This window comes from Zingiber officinale, chromosome 3A, assembly GCF_018446385.1.
Source record: "Zingiber officinale cultivar Zhangliang chromosome 3A, Zo_v1.1, whole genome shotgun sequence".
Classification (NCBI taxonomy): domain Eukaryota; kingdom Viridiplantae; phylum Streptophyta; class Magnoliopsida; order Zingiberales; family Zingiberaceae; genus Zingiber; species Zingiber officinale.
In genome coordinates this window covers 148,132,438-148,151,952 of record NC_055990.1, presented here as the reverse complement: position 1 = coordinate 148,151,952, position 19,515 = coordinate 148,132,438, and the positions used below count along the sequence as shown (strand labels likewise).

The window sequence follows — 19,515 nt, the reverse complement described above, 5'->3', positions numbered from 1 at the left end:
CCACGTGTCTGTTTCTTGATCAGCAAGGCAGGCAGACAGGCAGGCAGCAACGATAAATATTATGAAAAATTGAGACCAACAAATCGCTGTAAAAGGCTCACGGTTGGCGTATCTCTGTTCTTTGAAAATGTACGGGGTCGTCCTGAAGGAGCGTTTAAGATGACGGTCTCACTTTTGATGCCAAGGCCTGTCCGTGAGAACAGCACTGGAGCATTATGGCAATCGAGACTCATTTCTGTGCAGAGTAAGAGAATTTGGTTGGGCTTTTGTGGAAAGTTCTACGACAGTGGCCAACTTCGCAATTCAAACACATCAAGCGACTGGTGATCAATTTTGGCCATCAGCGCAGGCAATTGTTGCTGTAAAATTTATCAATTTTTCATTATTATTGGTATATTTAGTATTTAATGCATCGAGCATTAGTGATCAGTCATGCAAGCTCCAAAACAAATGCTAATGATTGGGGAGAGAGACGTGGTTTTGCTTGGTAGATCTCTCCTGCTCTTCTGCAAAGGAGGCGCGGAATCCTTGTTTTCAGCTCGCTTTCAGATGCAACAAGCTAACTAATTTAATGACGCAAACTAATCGAATTGAACTGGATGGAGTTAATAGGAATTAAGCAGGAGCCGGGGCAGAGAGCAGAAGAGAACAAGAAGAATCGGTCTTGCTTTTGTCTCCCTCTCACCTTTTTCCTTGCTTTTGTAACCGCACAAAACACACAACGCTTCAAAAGCAAGAGAACTAATGCAGCAAGCAAGAGCATCGAAGTTGATCAAAACAAAAAACAAAAACATGAAGGAAAAAAAAAAGCTTCGGAAATTATGGCCAAAAGCAACAAGATTTCTCGAGGGATATGGCGATCTCCTTAAACTGCTCTCATTTGTTCTTTGAAAAACGTTTCCAAAGGCTACTCGTTGTTGATTAAGTTCCACTTCATGAAAATGTACAACTCTATCAAATGTCAGAAAACGTTTATACTACATCCAATTCTCATGCTCCGAAGTTGACAGAACAGGAATCCAACAGGATGTCCATGGATGGAAAGCAAATGTCTCATGGCTCTGACAAAAAGAAGTGCGTGAGCCATTAACCTATTGAGCAGAATTGGCTCCTCATTTTAGGGTATAATCGGTTGAACTAGTCTATTTTGAAATCAGTACTAGTTACAGTTGGATCCATGCAGAGGATGCAGTGGCAACTGCTAACGAGTGATATCATGTGTGTCTCCCTTAAAACGAGTGCCTCACATGACTCTTATTCTATGCCTTCTGCCCGTGAATTGTAACGTATTAACAAAATTATAAAAAACAAACGTAAATTCAATTTGTTTTTAAAACTTAATCAGCTAATTATTAGTTGTGAACAGTGAATCACTCCCCTGCTTCGGCTATAAAATGGTCCTTCCTCACACCTCACAACCTCAAGCCGTCCAAACCTGCCCCATCACCACTCTCGCATGATCTCCCACCCTCCTCGCACTACCTTATCTTCGTTATAGTGCTCAAGTTGAGTTATTCTTTACTGTTTTTGAGGAGGAGGAGGAGGAACTGCGAGAGATGGCAGGCTTATCTTTACATCATCCTTGGGCTTTCACCTTTGGAATTCTAGGTATTTACATTTATTCATATATATCGATCTTAATCTTCCTCATTTGACAACACATAACTTGAGTCTGATCATTAACAGGTAACATCATTTCCTTCATGGTATACCTAGCACCACTGTAAGTCCTATCAGCTAGCTCATCTTTGTTCACTTCTTCTGTTCCAGTATATATTGAATTGATCAATGGCGTGCAGGCCTACGTTCTACAGAGTGTACAGGAAGAAATCCACAGAAGGATTTCAATCGGTGCCTTACGTGGTTGCTCTTTTCAGTGCCATGCTATGGATCTTCTACGCCCTCCTCAAAACCAACGCGTACCTTTTGATCACCATCAACTCCTTCGGCTGTGTCATCGAGACCATCTACGTCCTCGTCTACTTGTTCTACGCCACCAAGGATACAAAAGTAGTCCCTCAAACATTCTCATTTATCGTATATACGTAGACTACTGATCAAATTACAAATCGATTGCAGGTATACACTGTCAAACTCGTCGTGATTTTGAACGTGGGCACCTTCGGCTTGATCCTTCTCTTGACTCTGCTTCTGGCAGAGGGCTCGAGAAGAGTTCAAATTCTAGGGTGGATCTGCGTTGGCTTCTCGATCAGCGTCTTCGCTGCTCCCCTCAGCATCATTGTCAGTATATTTACATGTTTTCTTTTGGAGAAATGAAATTAAGAAAATTTGTGACGTATGATTTACTGAAGAAAGAAGGGATGACACTTGCAGAGGCTCGTCGTCAGGACAAAGAGCGTGGAGTTCATGCCATTCTCGCTCTCCTTCTTCCTCACGCTGAGCGCCGTAGTCTGGTTCTCGTACGGTTTGTTGAGCAAGGACATCTACGTTGCGGTAATCTATTTAATTACTTATCAATAATTAAAACTGCAAACTGTTAATTAATTAGTTAATAAATACACACTTTTTCAGTTACCGAACGTCTTGGGGTTTATCTTCGGCATCCTTCAAATGGCGCTCTACCTAATCTACAAGGACACGAAGAAGGTAATCGAGCCGGTGCCAGAGCACGTCATAGCCATCGCCAAGCTCGGCGGCGCCGTGGAAATCTACACGATCGACTCTGCGCCGGCGACGGATGTCGGCGAGGCAGCGGGGCTAGCCGAGCAGGAGGAGGTTGATGAAAAGGAGAAGAAAGAGGTGAAGAAGCTTGAAGTCTGATGACTGAAGAAATAATGCTAAAGAACTACTGCTAATCCATATATAAACCGCCAATTGGGAAGCTGATGGGAAATGGTGTTGCGCTGCGGTACATGCACCTGCAGACGCACCAACATTAAGAAGCAAGAAATAGAAACTCTGTCCTCTCATTTCTGTCATAAGATTTATCTACTAGATTATGAAAACTATGTTTGCTGGCTGCAGATGTTTCTCCTATAACATAATTATTTAGTTCCCATTCAACGCTTGATCGGTCGGTCGATCGATCGATCGATCGAGAGTAAGCGGAGGTGGCTGCCAAAACAGAGCTCACCGTACTTTTGCAGTGTTGCGTAGCTTTTTTCCATGAACGCCATCGTATTGTCGGATTGTGTTCTTCCTCCATGATTTTGTGACAAGAAAGTTGGTCGGTTAAGAAAGAGTGAGGACACGATGGTGTATGGCGTCAGGGACGTGATCTGATCTACGACTGCTTAGTTTCTGGTAATTTGTGTTGTAGGTATCTGATTGGTTGAGTATTGATTATAATACATTCTACAAGGTTTAAGAATAAAATAGACGGAAGAAAAGTGTGGCCAGATCTACTGATAAAAAAAAATGGGACTAAGCTACGAAATACTTGTAATTATGATAACATCATGATCATAATTTAGTCCTGTTACGATTCCTCTTTAGATTTACTATCCCCCATTATAATTTAATTGGGACAGGTGATGATAGATTATCCGGAGGGCACTACGATGGATAAATAGTGAGACTATCTGGCGCCAAATGGGGGGCGGTCTCCAGCCATCCACCCCAACCCAAATTATAATTTGAAGGGGATCATGAACATAAAGAAAGATCATAATCAATTACGATCGGATTGTAATCATGATCTAGTCACAATTATAAATAATTCGTCTCTTGATCTATTTTTTTTTATGGACAAAAAATTCTAATCTCAAGAAAAGTACCAAAATAGCAGTTATAAAGTATTGTTAACTAGTAAATAGGGGTAAAATATTAGACCCAACTCATAAATCCTATCAAAGTCCATCCTACAAATATTAGTTAGAATTGGAGACTGTGGATTTGAGTTGGAAGTTTTTGTGTTGGTTTAAATTCAGATTGTATTCTGGTTGACTCGAATTTAGAATATAAAAATTTTCTTGATTAAAAAAAAAATTATTTTAAAAATGAGATGTTTTAGGTATATAAATAGGAATGTTAATATAATAATAATGATGAAATATTTAAATAAAAATGAAGAATTATAAAGAAATAATAAAAAAAAAGATTTTTTTTAGTTGGTCGAATTATTCGAATTAGTCAAATTATTCGAGTTTAGATTTATGGTTTTTAAATTGAGTTGGGGGTTCAGAACATATTGGAGTTGAATTTATTTTTAATGTTTTTACTTCTACCCTATCTAAATTTATTTGAACCATTTGAATTGACACTCCTATTAGTGGTATTGTTTTGTTAGTTAAATAAATAGTTGTCTTGAATTTAATAGGTTGGCATTTGTGATTTGTGAACTATCAACCTCTCACTTACTAGGAGTAATACGTATTTATTTATTTATTTATTTATTTATTTATTTATTTTTATTATTCTTTTATCTACTAGCAACAAACCTAACACAAATGCACACACAACTCATTTAAGGGAGAAGAAATAAGGGCCACTTGCACCTCAAACTTGGTAGATCAAAAGGATTGAGTTCTCCAACTTCCTTCCTACTTGTATGTCTCTAAATATTATAATGTCTACAAGTGTAAAATAGTTAGAACTTAATAAAAATATATAAGAGGTACAATATTCATAAATTACTGCAACTATGGATGATATTTAGTAATTTTAGCTTATTGTTTTATGCATAGGATCAATCGTTAAAGAATCAATTTTATAGTTACATTGTATACAATTTTTTTAAAAAATAAATTGCGTTTAAAATGTTATTACTAATAACATTAAAATCGATCTATGAATAAGTTGGGTGGAGTCGAGTTGAGTTGAGTTGAGCGAAAGAATGGCTAGGGTTGAAGCGAAACGGGACGCCGTGCCTGATGACGGCGACGACGAGCGCAGGGGGCAAAGCCTCTCACTTCGTCGTGCTCCCGTGCTGGTCACTTTTCCTGACGTTGCTCGCCGCAGAACCCAGAGCTTCCCCTCGCCTCTCAAGTTGGAGAACGAGGAGGACACCGAGGACATGAACCCTCGGAACGTGTGGCAGGTGTTCCCTCCTCCACATTTTCCCTTCTGTTCTGCATCTTTTTCTTATTTCCTGCCGATCTGTGATCTCCGATTTTGGCGGTTCCTTGGAGGATAGGAAATTGATGATTAATCTGTTTATTGAGGATTTCTTTTAACTAATTATGCTATTTCTACCATCTTGAGCACTGGAAACGGCTTCTTCAGCTATGGCGTTCTTTACAAGAAAAAACTAGTTTTCTGTCTTGCTTTCATGTAGGAAGCCTTCCGTTTGCAGTTAGGCATGTTAGAAACGTTTTACATATTCTAGATAATAATGGAGAATAATTATGAATTAGATTGCTAAAATTTTCTTGTAGCATTGCTGATAATTAGAAGAGGGAGCTTCAAATCTTAAGTTTGCACGACGTTGTGAATTATCTGCGTATAAGGTTCTGTAGTTTATAACGAGCCTAGGGTTTATTTAATATCCTTCATTGCAAATTTGATTATGATTCGATGGAAAATTTCTGTTTAGTGTTCTACTTGATTGACCAACTTTATATAGTGTTGATGGTCGTTGCCTTCAAGATAGCTCTGTTAGTTTATTGTATTTTTATTAGGTTATTATTTTGTCAAAATGCTACTGACGCTAACCTTATTTGGAATATCCAAGATAGCTTTCTAGCCATAACAGTGGATCATAATGAAGCTCCTTCCTAGTGTAGCAACCACACTGTAGCAACTGCTCTCAGCTACTGGAGTTTCCTTTCAGCATTGGTTTTAACTTGAAGAATCATGATCTAAGTGATCGATTCCTGTTTACTATGCCTTCTTCAATATCAGCTTTTTCTGCCTTCTATGCAAACCAACAGACTCCTAACATAATTGAAACAACAACTTAGTTACCTAAATGTTCAGATCAGACTAGCTGGGGTATTACTATTTGGAATGACTAAACTCCTACAGACCATCATTTGTAACGAGAGATGAATGGGGTGATGTAACCTGATGGTAAGTTGGGCCAGTTACCATCTGCAGTGCAAGTTAGGTTGAAAGCCAGAATTGGAGGTTGATATGGCAAAATGAGGGAATAATACAATGAGAAAAAATTTTATTAGTTATGAGATAAAAGATGTGCATAACAATTTTACAAAGAGCAATGGCTAAGACTTGAATGGGTATCTGCATCCTTTTCACTTAAATTGGGGACTCAATAACCTGATATAATGTTGAGGTAGTGAAGTTGGATAGGCAAGTTTGTTTCCCTTAATTGTACATTATCTCACGGACCTGTATGCTATACTTATTCAACTGAGTACCTGCATGATTAGTTATTATTATAAGCTGAGTCGTGGTAAACAGTAAAAACCTTGATTGAGTAGCTATGGCCATCTCAGGACTATTACAACTGTACTGAAGTTTTCATGATTCATTACTTATTAGTTTTGCACCAAGGATCAAGTTTATTGTTCTTGTGATTGACAAACTGGCTCACTGTCTATGTGCAAGATCTTTTTCAAGAGTTCCGTTGAGATTAGCATTTGTTGGTGCTAAACTGTGTTTTTTGGAATAAGAGTTTGTCAAGGTTACTTCTTAAACTTAACTATGAAGACAGACCCTATAAACTAAAAAGTTAAGTGGTTACCATTTTTGACAACTAAATCTAGCCCTAGTAACTGTTGGACCCTTGGGCGGCCGGCTAGAGGGGGGTGAATAGCCCTGCAATCAAAAACCGAACCTTTCTTAAACTTTTATAGCTTAACTAAAATGAACACTTGCATAAATAAGAATAATAGGTAAAAGAAGAGTCACGAGGGATTTAATTGGTTACAACCGGGAAGGTTGTTAATCCAAGGAAGTTGAAACTGCACTAATCTCTCCTTCAGGCGGAGAAGCCTTTTTACAACCGTTAACACACTCAATTACAGAACAGAACTCAAGAGGATTCAATTACAAGTGTTGTGTTCATTTTTTAGGTCCATAGGTCTTTTTATAGTCTCTGGAAAATCTTCTCCTGGGCTGGAAGGCGCCTCTAGTGAGGCAACAAGGGATAAAGTTTTATCCTTTGCCAACGACAAAATTTGCCTAGTCGAAGGTGCCTTCCATGAAGGCTTGAAGGCGCCTTTTACCAGAAGATTGTGAGGGCACTTTCAATCCATTGAAGGCGCCTCCAGCAACTACCACCGAGCTCCAAACTTCTCCTTTGGTTCTTCCGCTGCTCCGTTCACTTGGGTGATTTTGGCCCACTAGAATAGGGCTCACCTGAACTCATTTTCCGGCTTTCTCCTCGAGCAGTCTTTCTCTCGGCTTCTCATCCCTCGGACCGGCGCACGTGTCCTTCTCATCCGTCGGTGTATTCTTCCGCAGCACCTCGTCCCTCGGACGCACCGAGCCCGTCGGCTCTCGCTCTTGTCGTCCTTCTCGCTAGCTGCGTCTCTCGCTCGACTTCCTATGCTCCTAAGCTCCTGCACACTTAGACACAGTGATTATTTACTAACGTGACATAATCTAACTTGGTTGATCACATCAAAACTACCACGGGATACCAACAATAACAAATGCAATTAGGATGTCAATTTATGTCATTATCTTTAATTTTAAAATATTAAAATAATGCATAAAAATGATCATGACATACATCTAATGTATATTTTTCAAAAGAGAAACATCATGGCTAAATAATGTATGTATAACATGGCATGCGATATTTTTCATAACAATATGAATGCAAAAACAATGATGTCATGATATGTGATAGGGCATGCAAAATATAGTAATTTTAGCATAAATAAAAATACCTAAATTAACTATCTAAATATCACTAACTAATCGCTAAATCTAGAAATAAACCTAATTTTGCCTTTTTCTCCCTAGAAAATGTCAAAATCTCAACTTGACAATTTTTAGATTCTATCCTATTTGTGCCAATTTGAATAAGCCCATATTTTAAATTTTTGGCACATTTTACTCTTTTAAGAGTAAAAATTAACTTTTTATTTTCAAGGTATATAATACTTTGAAATACCCTAAAGTGTCAACTTCACCAAGATTGGATTAACTACCCTTCCAATTATAGCTGACATACTCTAAACCCATCTAGGGTATAAAGAGCACATTCTTAGGAACACAAAATCTATTGGTGCTTTTTGGGTATTATAGGTATTTATTAGGGATAACTTCCCTTGATACCTTCCTAATGACCTTTCTAGACTTCATAGAAGTCTTAGTCATCTCTAGGTCAACTCTAGGAATAACCTTCCTTGTGACTTTCTTAATGACTTTTTTAGTCTTCTTAAAAGCTTAGTCATACTAGTCATCTCAAGGTTACCTCTTGGGATAACTTCCCTTTTTTCCTTAACTCGACTCTTAGACTTAAGGTTAGTTCCATAACTATATGGAACTCTATGATAAGATGACACATTCTCTTTGACTTTTGGTTTGTATCTCAAACCTTTCTTACCATTGAATGAATTTTACCGATCTACCCTTCGATCTTGTTCATTTGACCCCTTAAAGATATTTTTTATTCTTTTAAGAGTCTTTTCCAATCTATAAAGTCTTGACCTCAAGACTTGATTTTCTATTCTTGAATTTTTACATTTGGATTTTTCTTGATTTCCTTGAGCATTTTTCTTTTTAGGCATATATCTAAAAATCTTAGATTTCTTGCCTAGACCATTTTCTACCTTCCTATCCTTTGGTAAGGTGGTTCTAACATGAAATGACTTATAATTTTACTTAAATTTTTATACTTTCTATTTTCATGATAAATAATATTAAAATAATAAAGATGGGATCTAGCATGCTTTTATCATTATTTAAATAAATATCATTAACTAATAGTACCTTAACTTTGTTCTTTGAAGTTTCCCCTTGAATTGAGCTTCCTCCTTTCTTCTTGGTTGGATTTCTTCCCTTTGAACATTAGTTTCGATAATACCCTCTTTGATTATAAGAAAAACACAATGTGCTCCTTCCCTTTTTGTATTATGGGCCTGACCTCTTTTGGCTTCTCCTTCAACTTGAGAGTCGCTTGAGCCTTCTTCTTCATCAATTTAGGATACTTACTCTTGTAGTACTCTTTTTTCCTACACTCAAAGTATATAATGTGATTTTTATTTTTGCAACTTGAAATTGATATACCTTGACAATTTGTGCTTTGTTGACTTATGGAAGTGGCACCACCTTCTTTCTCATTGACCTCTGATGATGAGGCTTCGTGTTCTTCTAATGTCAATGATCTCTCTCCCTCAATTTTTGAGGTGGATGCTTCTTCAATTCCTTTCTCAAATGTTCAGCATCTCTCAGCCTCTGAATCCTCTTGTATTTAGAACAAAAAGTTTCCCTCTTTGCCTTTCTCCTTAAATTCCATTGAGAGTGGAGTTTCATGGAGTTTGGCCAAATTTCTCCATAATTCGTTTGCAGTCTTGTAATCGCCTATTTTGCACAAAATATTGTTAGGAAATAAAATAACTAAAATTTTGATTACCTTATCGCTTGCCTCAGATATTCTTAATGTAGGACCGTTGGGCCGGCTAGAAGGGAGGGTTGAATAGCCCTGCAGAAATCAAAACACAAACCAACCCTTCTCGAACTCTTAAACTGACACTTGTAAAATAATCAAAGCAATAAACTAAGATCAGAACAGAAAACGAGGCACCAGGTTTTGACTTGGTTACAACCGGGGAGGTTGTTAATCCAAGAAAGATGATCACACTAGAATTTCTCCTTCAGGCGGAGAAGCCTCTTACAAAGTTGAAGTGCACAACAGAAGCTAACTACAGAAAGCGTACAAGTGTTTGAAAGAAATGCATGAGTTCTGAATTGATGAAAAGCTTCTGGACCAAGGCTATATTTATAGCCTTGGTCGGGGCGCCTGGAAGGGTTCCGGGCGCCCTGGGGGGATAAAACTTTATCCCCCAACGTTCAGATCGCGTAAATCGCGATCTTGGTCAAAATCAGGGTAAGGCGCTGGAAGGTTCCGGCGCCCAGAATATGGCGCCCGAGCCCAAAGTCACAGTTGACTTTTTGTCGGGACCTCTTCTGCAGTTCGATCCCTCCTCGGTCCGGTTCTTCTCCTCGGGATCCGCTCGCTTGGGTGATCCGGAAAAGGGCTCACCCAACCCAACTTCCGGTCTTCTCGAGCGAGCTTCCCTCCGGCTTCTCGTGCCTCGGAATCGCTGCGTGTTTCCTTCTCGTCTGCCGGCGTACTCATCCGCAGTCTTCGTCCCTCGGACGCACCGCGTGCCGTCCTTCTCGCTAGCTGCGTCTCTTGCTCCCCGAGCAATCTTCCGCTCCAGCTTTCGTCCCTCGGAACCACCATGCGCTTCCTTCTCGTCCGCGGTGTACTCTTCCCTCGGACTCACCTCGTGCCGTCCTTCTCGCTAGCTGCGTCTTCCGCTCGACTACCGTGTTCCTAAGCTCCTGCACACTTAGACACAAGGTTAAAACAAACAGGACCTACCTTAACTTGTTGATCACACCAAAACAACCTTGGGGTTCCAACACTTAATTGCTCCTTGGTCCATTTTCTTTTCTTGAGAAGCTTCCCTTTGCTATTCATCGAAGCTTGTAATTCCTCCATTAGAGAAAATCATTGCTTTATTTCCATCATAAAGAAATTTTCATTCCTTGATTTCCAAAGGTTGAAGCTACCAATTCCGAATGGTGGAGGTACTTGTATATTATATCCAAATCCATCTTGGCACTCTATTTTAGAACTTGTACTCTTTGAAAATAAGTCTTCAACTTGTTGAAATTAGGGCTTCAAGCTTCAACCTCTTCTTCTTCCTCTAGCTCATTGCTCTCTTGGTGATTAGTCTAAAGAAGAGTGATCTTGCTCTAATACCACTTGTTATGACAATACGGGAGCTAGAGGGGGTGATTAGTTCTAATCACTTCATCTTGTTGATATGTTGCAATGGAAAACTCAAAGCAATGCTAACACTAGGATTTACTTGGTATCCACCTGTAGGAGATCGGTGGCCGGCTAGAAGGGGGTTGAATAGCTAGGTCACCTCTAATTTGATTTCTTCTCTACTAGGTTAGTTTGCGCAAGTAGAAATGAAACTAAAACAATGAAAGTAATAAGTAAAGAATACAAATGCTAACATGATTCCTTTTTGTGGTTCGGAGATTGCTTGCTCCTACTCCACGGCTTGTCCTTGAGGTGGACAAACCCTTAATCCTTCGGTGGATTAGTCCCCGGTAATCTCCAGCTAGAGCTTTCTCCTTCTCGGTGGAGTAAACCTCTCACAATGGTCTCTTCCTCTTTACAAGATAAAACTTAGGTTTGGAGAGGAAGAGAAGACTTGGAAGCTTTGGACAAAGACTTAGGAGTTATTCAAAAAGCATGAGTAACCTCCTTCATGCCCCAAAGCTACCTATAAATAAGAGAAGAGAGTTGATCATCATATCAATTCAACCTGACATCAGTCGACTAGTCCATGCACCAGTCGACTGATGTAGTCGTTAGACACAGCCAACGATTTTCTGCGGAACTTATTTTCTGTTAATGGCCATATACAAGTCGACTGGTGTCAACCAGTCGACTGATCTGCGCAGCTAAAGAGCACAGAACCTTTCTATGCTCTTCGTGAATTTGGACCAGTCGACTGGTCCAAGTACCAGTCGACTAGTACCTTACATTCACTCACACTCATCCTTTCTAGAGTCTCCCTTGAAGCCCTCTTCCTCGGCCTTCTTTCCTCAGATGCACCCGAGCCCGCGACTCCTTTCCATGCACCCTTCGCGTTGCCTTAAAGTCTGCTTCCCTCAGCTTTACTCTGTTTCTCCTCGTCCGATGGTCCCTAGGATATCTTCCACCATCCTTCACCGACTCAAGGATCTGAACTCTAAGATGAGCTTCCCAAACTTGACCGCACCAAGTTCCTCATGTGTTTCACCAAGTCCTACAAGACTCAAACACATATCAAACACATATGAAAGCCTAACTTAAACTCTTTGACACACATACCAAAATCATGATCATACCGATCAAACCTAGGTCGATTGCACCAACACCACCTCCTTGAGATGACTAACCCAAGGATTCACACAATGCACACACTCCACTATGAAAACACTTATTCTTAAAAATAATTCGGAGATAGAGAAACCTTATACAAGCTCACATATAAAAATACAATGGAAATAAGATGTAAATACACAATACAATTGAGAACCTTACTTTCTTGATCTCTTGTTTCTTGAAATACCTTTTGTAGACTCAAAAATATAGTAGCACTTCTCTCAGAGTCTTCCAAGAACTGGTGGTGAGCGGAGAAGAAGAGTTGTTGATTTGAATCCTTCGAACGCCTTATATCCTACAGATTAGGGTTCCCAATGATTGACCTTACTCCTAATCAATTACTACGTCAGATCTGAGCAAATCCAGTTATCCAAACCTCACAATGACTCTTTTCTTCTTCTCTCAATCGATTAGCCAATCAATTGCTTGGCTTCAATCGATCAGTTGATCGATTAAGAAGCTCACTGTTTATCGCGAGTTTCTCCTCCCACCTAATCGATTGGGAAACTCAGATTTCATCATGAAGAAACTCTCTCAATCAATCACCTGATCGATTGACAACTTTAATCGATCACTTAATCAATTCAGAAACTTACTGTTCACTTACAAACTCTCTCAATTGATTACCTAGTCCATTAGGAAAGATCTTGATCGATTACCCAATCGATCAAGACACTTTGTGTACTATGCTTCATTAACTAATCGATTACCTAATCGATTTACCCTCCCCCTCTAATCTATTACCTAATCGATTGGTAAATAGAAAAATGTGTAGACCTCTAAAGGAGCTTCATTTTCCATCTGAGATCACCTTATTTCAATATTAGAGTCAAAAGTTATGACCTTCGAAAATTTGCTACGTCAGAACTTCCTCGTTTCATGCCAACTCCCTATTGGACTTACGACCTCCAAGTGTCCGATCAACCTTTGACCCACTTGGACTTTCTCTTTGCCAACTTCTCATTGGACTTCCGATCACTAAGTGTGGTACTCCTTGATCCACTTGGATATTCCTCTTGCCTAACCTCAATTAGGATTTTTCCTTGCCAATGTGTGATCCTCCCTAACCCACTTAAACTTTCTTTTACCAATGTGTGATCCTCCTTGACTCACTTGGACTTTCCTTTTCCTAACTATAGTTAGGACTTTTCTTTCCTAACGTGCAGTCCTCCTTGATCCACTTGGACTTTACTTTGCCTAACCCTTGAGTTAGGACTTTACTTTGCCTAACCTTGAGTTAAGACTTTCCCAATCAAGTATCCGATTAACCTTGACCTACTTGACTGCTTCTCACATATTTACCAAAACATATTGTCCAAACATCGAAACTCAAATCTGAATCCACTTTAGCTTAGTTAACTGGTCAACCTTGACCCGAGAATGATTGCACCAATAATCTCCCAATACGGTGGAAAACTTCTGTATAGTTGGGTTGGTCACCTCTAAAATTAATCAGATAATAAGAACTGAATATCTAGATTACTAATAAAAAAACATGCATTAATGGATAAAATTTTTTATATCCCTGCATAAATATCTTCAAAACATTGAAAAATGTTTTATATCCATGCATAAGAATCTTGCAAACATTGAATTCCAAAATATCGTGGACGGTCAAGCCACCAATCAACAAACTCACTTACATGCACACTCTTTGAAAATCATCGATAAAGGAAATGAAAAGACCTTAGACACTCAAATAGAGGGTTAGACTAACTAGGGAATGAATCCTAGGGTCACTCTAATCCTCAAATTAGGGTTTCTTTGAGATGGTATATTGAAGAATGAAGATGGAGAAGAAAGTTAAAACCTGGTGGAGTTGAAGAGAATTTAGAATCTCCTCTCATTACCTTTGAGAGGGGTTATATAGTTGTCAAGAGAGCACCTCCACACCACCCCAAATATCATTATTGTAAGAGTTGGTGAGGAGACTGGATTTGACAGCCATTGATTGCTTCCCTACTCATCCAGTGCCACATGCTAGTAAAGAGTATCTAAGAGATCAGATATGATAACCTAGCAATTGTTCCTCCATTCTTAGAATGTCATGTCCTGAAATATTCATAGTCAATGTCAATGAGCTTATGTAGGGCAGGAGTCCATCTTGAAGGTGAAAAAAGGTGATGTTGGTATGGAATAACCTTGAGAACAAACAGAGTCAATTGCTGAGCTTGAGATTGAGAGATGGTACAAGGGCCTAAGACTGAGCAAGAAGGTAAGTCAGTCATTGAGACTAAGACTGAGAGAGAAGGTATGTCAGTTGTTGAGATTGAGACTGAGACTGTGACTTAGAAAGAATTCAGGGGCTTGAGACTAAACTAGAAGATGAGGCAGTCGCTGAGATTGAGACTGAGAGAGAAGGTGATTTAGTTGCTGACACAGAGACTAAGACTGAAAGAGGGTGCAAGGGCCCGACACTAAGCTAGAAGGTGAGTCGAGATTCATCTCGAGATAGGGTCCATGGTAACTGGCTTGCTCTTGGTTAGCCTTGCCTCTTCAGAATAAGTGTATTGGGCTCATTAGACTTAGCTTGAGTTCCTTCTATGATGAGCTTTGACCCTCCATAAGTAACCTCTTCTGCATCTTGATTTTGACTAACAATTTAGCAAGAGTTTCTATCCTATGTGACACAGTGTAGGCCCGCATTAGGCTAGCTACAGGGGGTAAATAACCTACAAATTAAATTTAAAACTATCTCTTGCTATTTGAACTCAGTAAAGATGAGCAAACGTTAGTTGAACAAATAAAAACATAAACTAAATAAAGATATGACAAAGAACTTTACTTGATTACAACAAGAGAGTTTGTTAATCCAAGGTAAATAAGAGCTCACTAAACTTCACATTCAGTGAAGGTGGAGTAGCCTCTTATAGACATTTAACAGTGCAAATTTATAAAGCAGAGTAAAGAAATGAAAGTACAAAGTTGTTAATGAGTGTTGTATTGAACTTCATAGATCAAAACTCTATTTATAACCCATTGGTTGAAACTGGCCATTTGCCGACGTGGCGCATTTTGGGCGCCTGGACCTAATCAGTGCCTGAACATTGTTGTTTTGATCCACTTTGTAACGGTTCTTCGTCAATGAAGTTATTGCTTTTCAGGTGACTAAACCCAGTCCGAGTGTTTGAAACCTTGCTGATGTGGACTCCAGTCTGATCCTCGCTGCAATGGCTCCAGTACTGCTCCAGGCGCCTGGACACAGCCAACTTAGTGTTGACTTGTCCGATCACTTGGGTGATCCTCTGGCCGTTTAGAGTTGAGCTTATCCTAACCCAACTTCAGCCTTCTCATCTAGTAGTCTTCCTCTCTGATTTCTCATCCCTCGAAAGTGACGCACGAGTCCTTCTCGTCTACCACTATACTCTTCCATAGCATCTTATCCTTCGGATGTACCTGTTGGTACCCCAAGGTAATTTTGATGTGATCAAATAAGTTAAGTTAGGTCCTGTTGTATTTAACCCTGTGTCTAAATGTGCAAGAACTTAGGAGCATAGGAAGTTAAGCGAAAGACGCAGCTAGCAAGAAGGACGGCACAAGAGAGAGACGACGAGTTTGGTGCGTTTAAGGGACGAGGTGCTGCGGAAGAGTACACTAGAGGATGAGAAGGGAGTATGCAGTGTTTATGAGGGACGAGAAGCCAGGAGCGGAAGATTGCTCGAGGAGCAAAAGGCGTAGCTAGCGAGAAGGTCAGCACGGGAGAGAGCCGACGTGCTCGGTGCGTCCGAGGGACGAAAAGCTGTAGAAGAGTACGCTGATGGGCGAGAAGGAAGCACGTGACGATTCTTAGGGATGAGAAGCCGGAGTGGAAGATTGCTCAACGAGAAGGCCGGAAGTTGGGTTCGGGTGAGCCCTATTCCGGATGGCCGAAATCACCCAAGCAAGCGGAGTCGGAGCGGAAGACCAGGACCAAGGCGAGCGGAACCAAAGAAGGAGACCCAGACCAAAAGTCAGCAAAAGGCTGACTTCTGATGCCCAGGGCGCCCCGACCAGGTCGGGGCGCCCGGACTAGTCCGGGGTGTTAAGACCCTTGGCAGACAGCTAGAGGGGGGGTGAATAGTCCCTGCACAAATTAAGCAAAACAAATACCTTTCTCGGACTTAAAACTTAGAATAAAACACTTGCATAGACAAAATAAGAAATAAACTAAAAAGACGAAGACACAGAGAACTTTACTTGGTTACAATCGGTGAGATTCCAAGGAATAAAGTTGCACTAATTTATCCTTCAAGCAGAGAAGCCTCTTTACAGCAATGAAGCACAGAAAGATGAAGCAAAAACAGACAAAGAAGTGTGTACAAGTGTTGCTTGAATAATTCTTGTTATCTTTTAGCTTTGGGAGCATGACTGCTTATATAGCCCTGCTCGAGGCGGCTGGAAGGGTTCCAGGCGCCTGGAGGGGGATAAAACTTTATCCCCTTCGTAACGGATCACGGTCAAATGTGATCAGGATAAAATCCTATTCCGGGCGCCCGGAAGGATTCCGAGCGCCCGAAGTCTGGGCGTCCGAACTGAGTTCACCCGGGTACTCTTCCGCAGCACCTCGTCCCTCGGACACACCGAGCCTGTCGGCTCTCTCCCGTGCGGTTCTTCTCACTAGCTGCGTCTTTTGCTCGACATTCTGTGCTCCTAACTTTCTGCATACTTAGACATAGTGTTAAACACAACAGGACCTAACTTAACTTATTTGATCACATCAAAATAACCTTGGGGTACCAACAATCTCCCCCTTTTTGATGTGAGCAACTTAAGTTAAGTTAGGGTAAACCGACATAAAGTAAAAGAAATAAATTTTGTAAAAAGTACAAAAAATTAGAAAAGGCTACACTAGCTCCCCCTAGACTTAATTTTCCCTTCTCCCCCTTTGATCACATAAAAAAATGGGGTACAAAAAAAATCTAAGGGTACATTTTAAAAAACATCTATTTTTATAAAACTCTGATTTTCAAATAATTTTGTAAAACCTATCAAGTTTTTTAAAAACTTTGAAAATTTTTAAAAATTATTTTGATATCACTTAGAAAAATTTACAATAATTTTAGAAACTTTAAGTTTTGTAAGAAAAAATTTCTAAGTAAAAAAAATTCTAAAAAAATGTTTGAATAACTATTTTAAAGCATTAATTATAATTAAATTCTTTGTCAGTTAGTCAATTAAATAATTTATTTCATTAATTGGCTTCCAAGTTGTGGCAAGGCACTAGACCTTCTTGGTTATTAGAGCAACAATCACTTTCTAGACAAATCCTCTTAAGGAAATCAAACATTTAATCTACTCTCTGAAAACCCTAAGTCCATTTAAAATTTTAATTTATACAAGTTTTTGGAACCCAATATAGGTGTCTTCCTACATGATTAATCAGAAATTTTGGGGGCACATAACTTTTGGGAATTTTTTTAATTTGACCCCTGTGAAATCTAAGATACCAGCTTAGTCTTTTAAAATTTTGAGTTTGAATAGTTAAACATGTATGATTTTTCAAGTTTTCTACTTGTGTCTTCAATTTATCATTTTCCAATTTTAATTTTTCAAAATCTTCTAATAAATAAGATTTGGCTAGAATCAACTTTAATTCTTTATTTTTTTCCTAATTTGCAACAGTATTTAGATAATAATTTAATAAATTTAAATAACTTATCAGAATGAAGAGATTGTATCTGACTTATATTGTCGATATCGTTATCTGTAGCTCCCCCTGAACTACTGTTTTCTTCCGATGTCGCTCCCCCTTCATTGATGCTCTCGATGCTTATTTTGGACAAGCTTGCTTCGTTTTCATTGTCTTGATGACTTGCCATTAATGCAAGTCAAGAGGAAGCCTCAATCTTTGATTCGGACAACGTTTCATCCATGTCACCTTCAGGTTTTTATGCTTGTTCATTTGGATGAGCTTCTTGTTCTCACCCTTGTCCCTGTTCTTCAATTTAGGGCAGTTGTCTTTAACGTGTCCTTCTTCATTACAATGGTAGCATCTGATTGTTCTTTTCTTTCTACCCTACAAATGGTTAGTTTTTCTAGATTTAAATAATTTTTTAAATTATCTTACCATCATTACTGTTTCATCGTCGTCGAGAGAGGATTCTGAATCCTGTTCATCCATCTTTGCCTTAAGGGCAATATTGTGCTTCAGCTCCTTCTTCGAATCTGCACGTATCGTTTCATGGACTTTAAATGTAAAAAAACATTTCTTCTAAGATGACAACTTCTAAATCTTTAGAAATATAGTAAGCATCTACTAATGATGCCCACTCAGTAGATCTAGGAAATGTATTTAGTGCGTACCTTAGCGAATCTCGGTTGTTTACCTTTTCTCCAAGATTCGTGAGTCCAGTGATTAGTTCCTTCATTCTCGAGTGAAGATGTGCAACGGTTTATTCTGCTTCCAGTTTTATGTTGCTTAACTGATTCCTTAGCAGATCCCGTCTCGCGAGCCTCACTTCGGATGCCCCTTCGTGTAGCTTAATGAACTTCTTTCAAAACTCCTTTGCTAAGTCGAAGGTGTCGATCCGGTTGACTTCTTATGGTGGTAGGACGCTCAGCAGATGAAACTCTACTTTGCCGTTTGCCACGAAGTCGACCTACTCCTTCATCTATTGGTATTCTTTCTTGCCTTCAGATGCTACAAAACTGAATTTCATTATTAAAAGTAATTCTAAGTTGATTTTAAAGAATACCTCCATTTTCTTTTTCCAACTCGCGAACTCCCCCTTGAACTTTGGTGGCCAGATGCTCGGTCTGACCATCTTGTGTGCTTCATTCGACAGTTAGTTCTCCTGAAGCGTCCTCACTCTGATACCACTTGTTAGGACCTTTGGCGGTCGGCTAGAGGGGGGTGAATATCCCCTACACAAATTAAGCAAAACAAATATCTTTCTTGGACTTATAACTTGGAATAAAATGCTTGCATAGACAAAATAAGAAATAAACTGAAAAGATAGAGACATAGAGAACTTTACTTGGTTAAAACCGGGGAGGTTGTTAATCCAAGGAATAAAGTTGCACTAATTTCTCTTTCAGGTGAAGAAGCCTCTTTAAAGCAATGAAGAACAGAAAGATGAAACTAAAACAGACAAAGAAGCATGTACAAGTGTTGCTTGAATAATTCATGTTATCTTTTAGTTTTGGGAGCAGGGTTGCTTATATAGCCCTGCTCGGGGCGCTTGGAAGGGTTCCAAGCGCCTGGAGGGGGATAAAATTTTATTCCCTTTGTAACGGATCACGATCAAGCATGATCCAAATAAAATCCTATTATGGGGATCCCGGATTAAGAAAGTCAACTAAGTTGACTTTTTTCAATCCAGGCCTTCCGCTTCGGTTTCGCTCACCTCGGTCAGTGTCTTCCGCTCTAGTTCCTCTTGCTTGGGTGATCTCAGCCATCCGGAATAGGGCTCACCCAAATCCAACTTAAGGCCTTCTCGTGCAAGCTTCCGCTCCTGGCTTCTCGTCCCTCAGAAACACAGCGTTCTTCCTTCTCATCCGCCCGCGTACTCTTCCGCAGCAACTCGCCCCTCAGACGCACCGAGCCT

At 39.6% G+C, this 19,515-nt stretch overlaps 2 protein-coding genes across 3 annotated transcripts in view; both read left to right on the top strand.

Annotated features, from left to right (window-relative positions):
• The first annotated feature begins 1,441 nt into the window (after positions 1-1,441).
• Positions 1,442-2,930, top strand: LOC122054118 (bidirectional sugar transporter SWEET14-like). The gene is given in 5 exon segments (XM_042615947.1): positions 1,442-1,723; positions 1,800-2,010; positions 2,080-2,241; positions 2,335-2,454; positions 2,533-2,930. Coding segments are annotated over 5 exon segments (909 nt in total). The 5' UTR covers positions 1,442-1,556; the 3' UTR covers positions 2,782-2,930.
• A 1,820-nt stretch (positions 2,931-4,750) lies between these two features.
• LOC122052736 overlaps positions 4,751-19,515 on the top strand; it is a 59,390-nt gene continuing 44,625 nt past the window's right edge. For both annotated transcript variants that reach the window (XM_042614416.1, XM_042614417.1), the window contains exon 1: positions 4,751-4,999. The gene's annotated coding sequence lies outside the window, so the exon portion shown is untranslated. The remainder of the gene's footprint in view (positions 5,000-19,515) is intronic.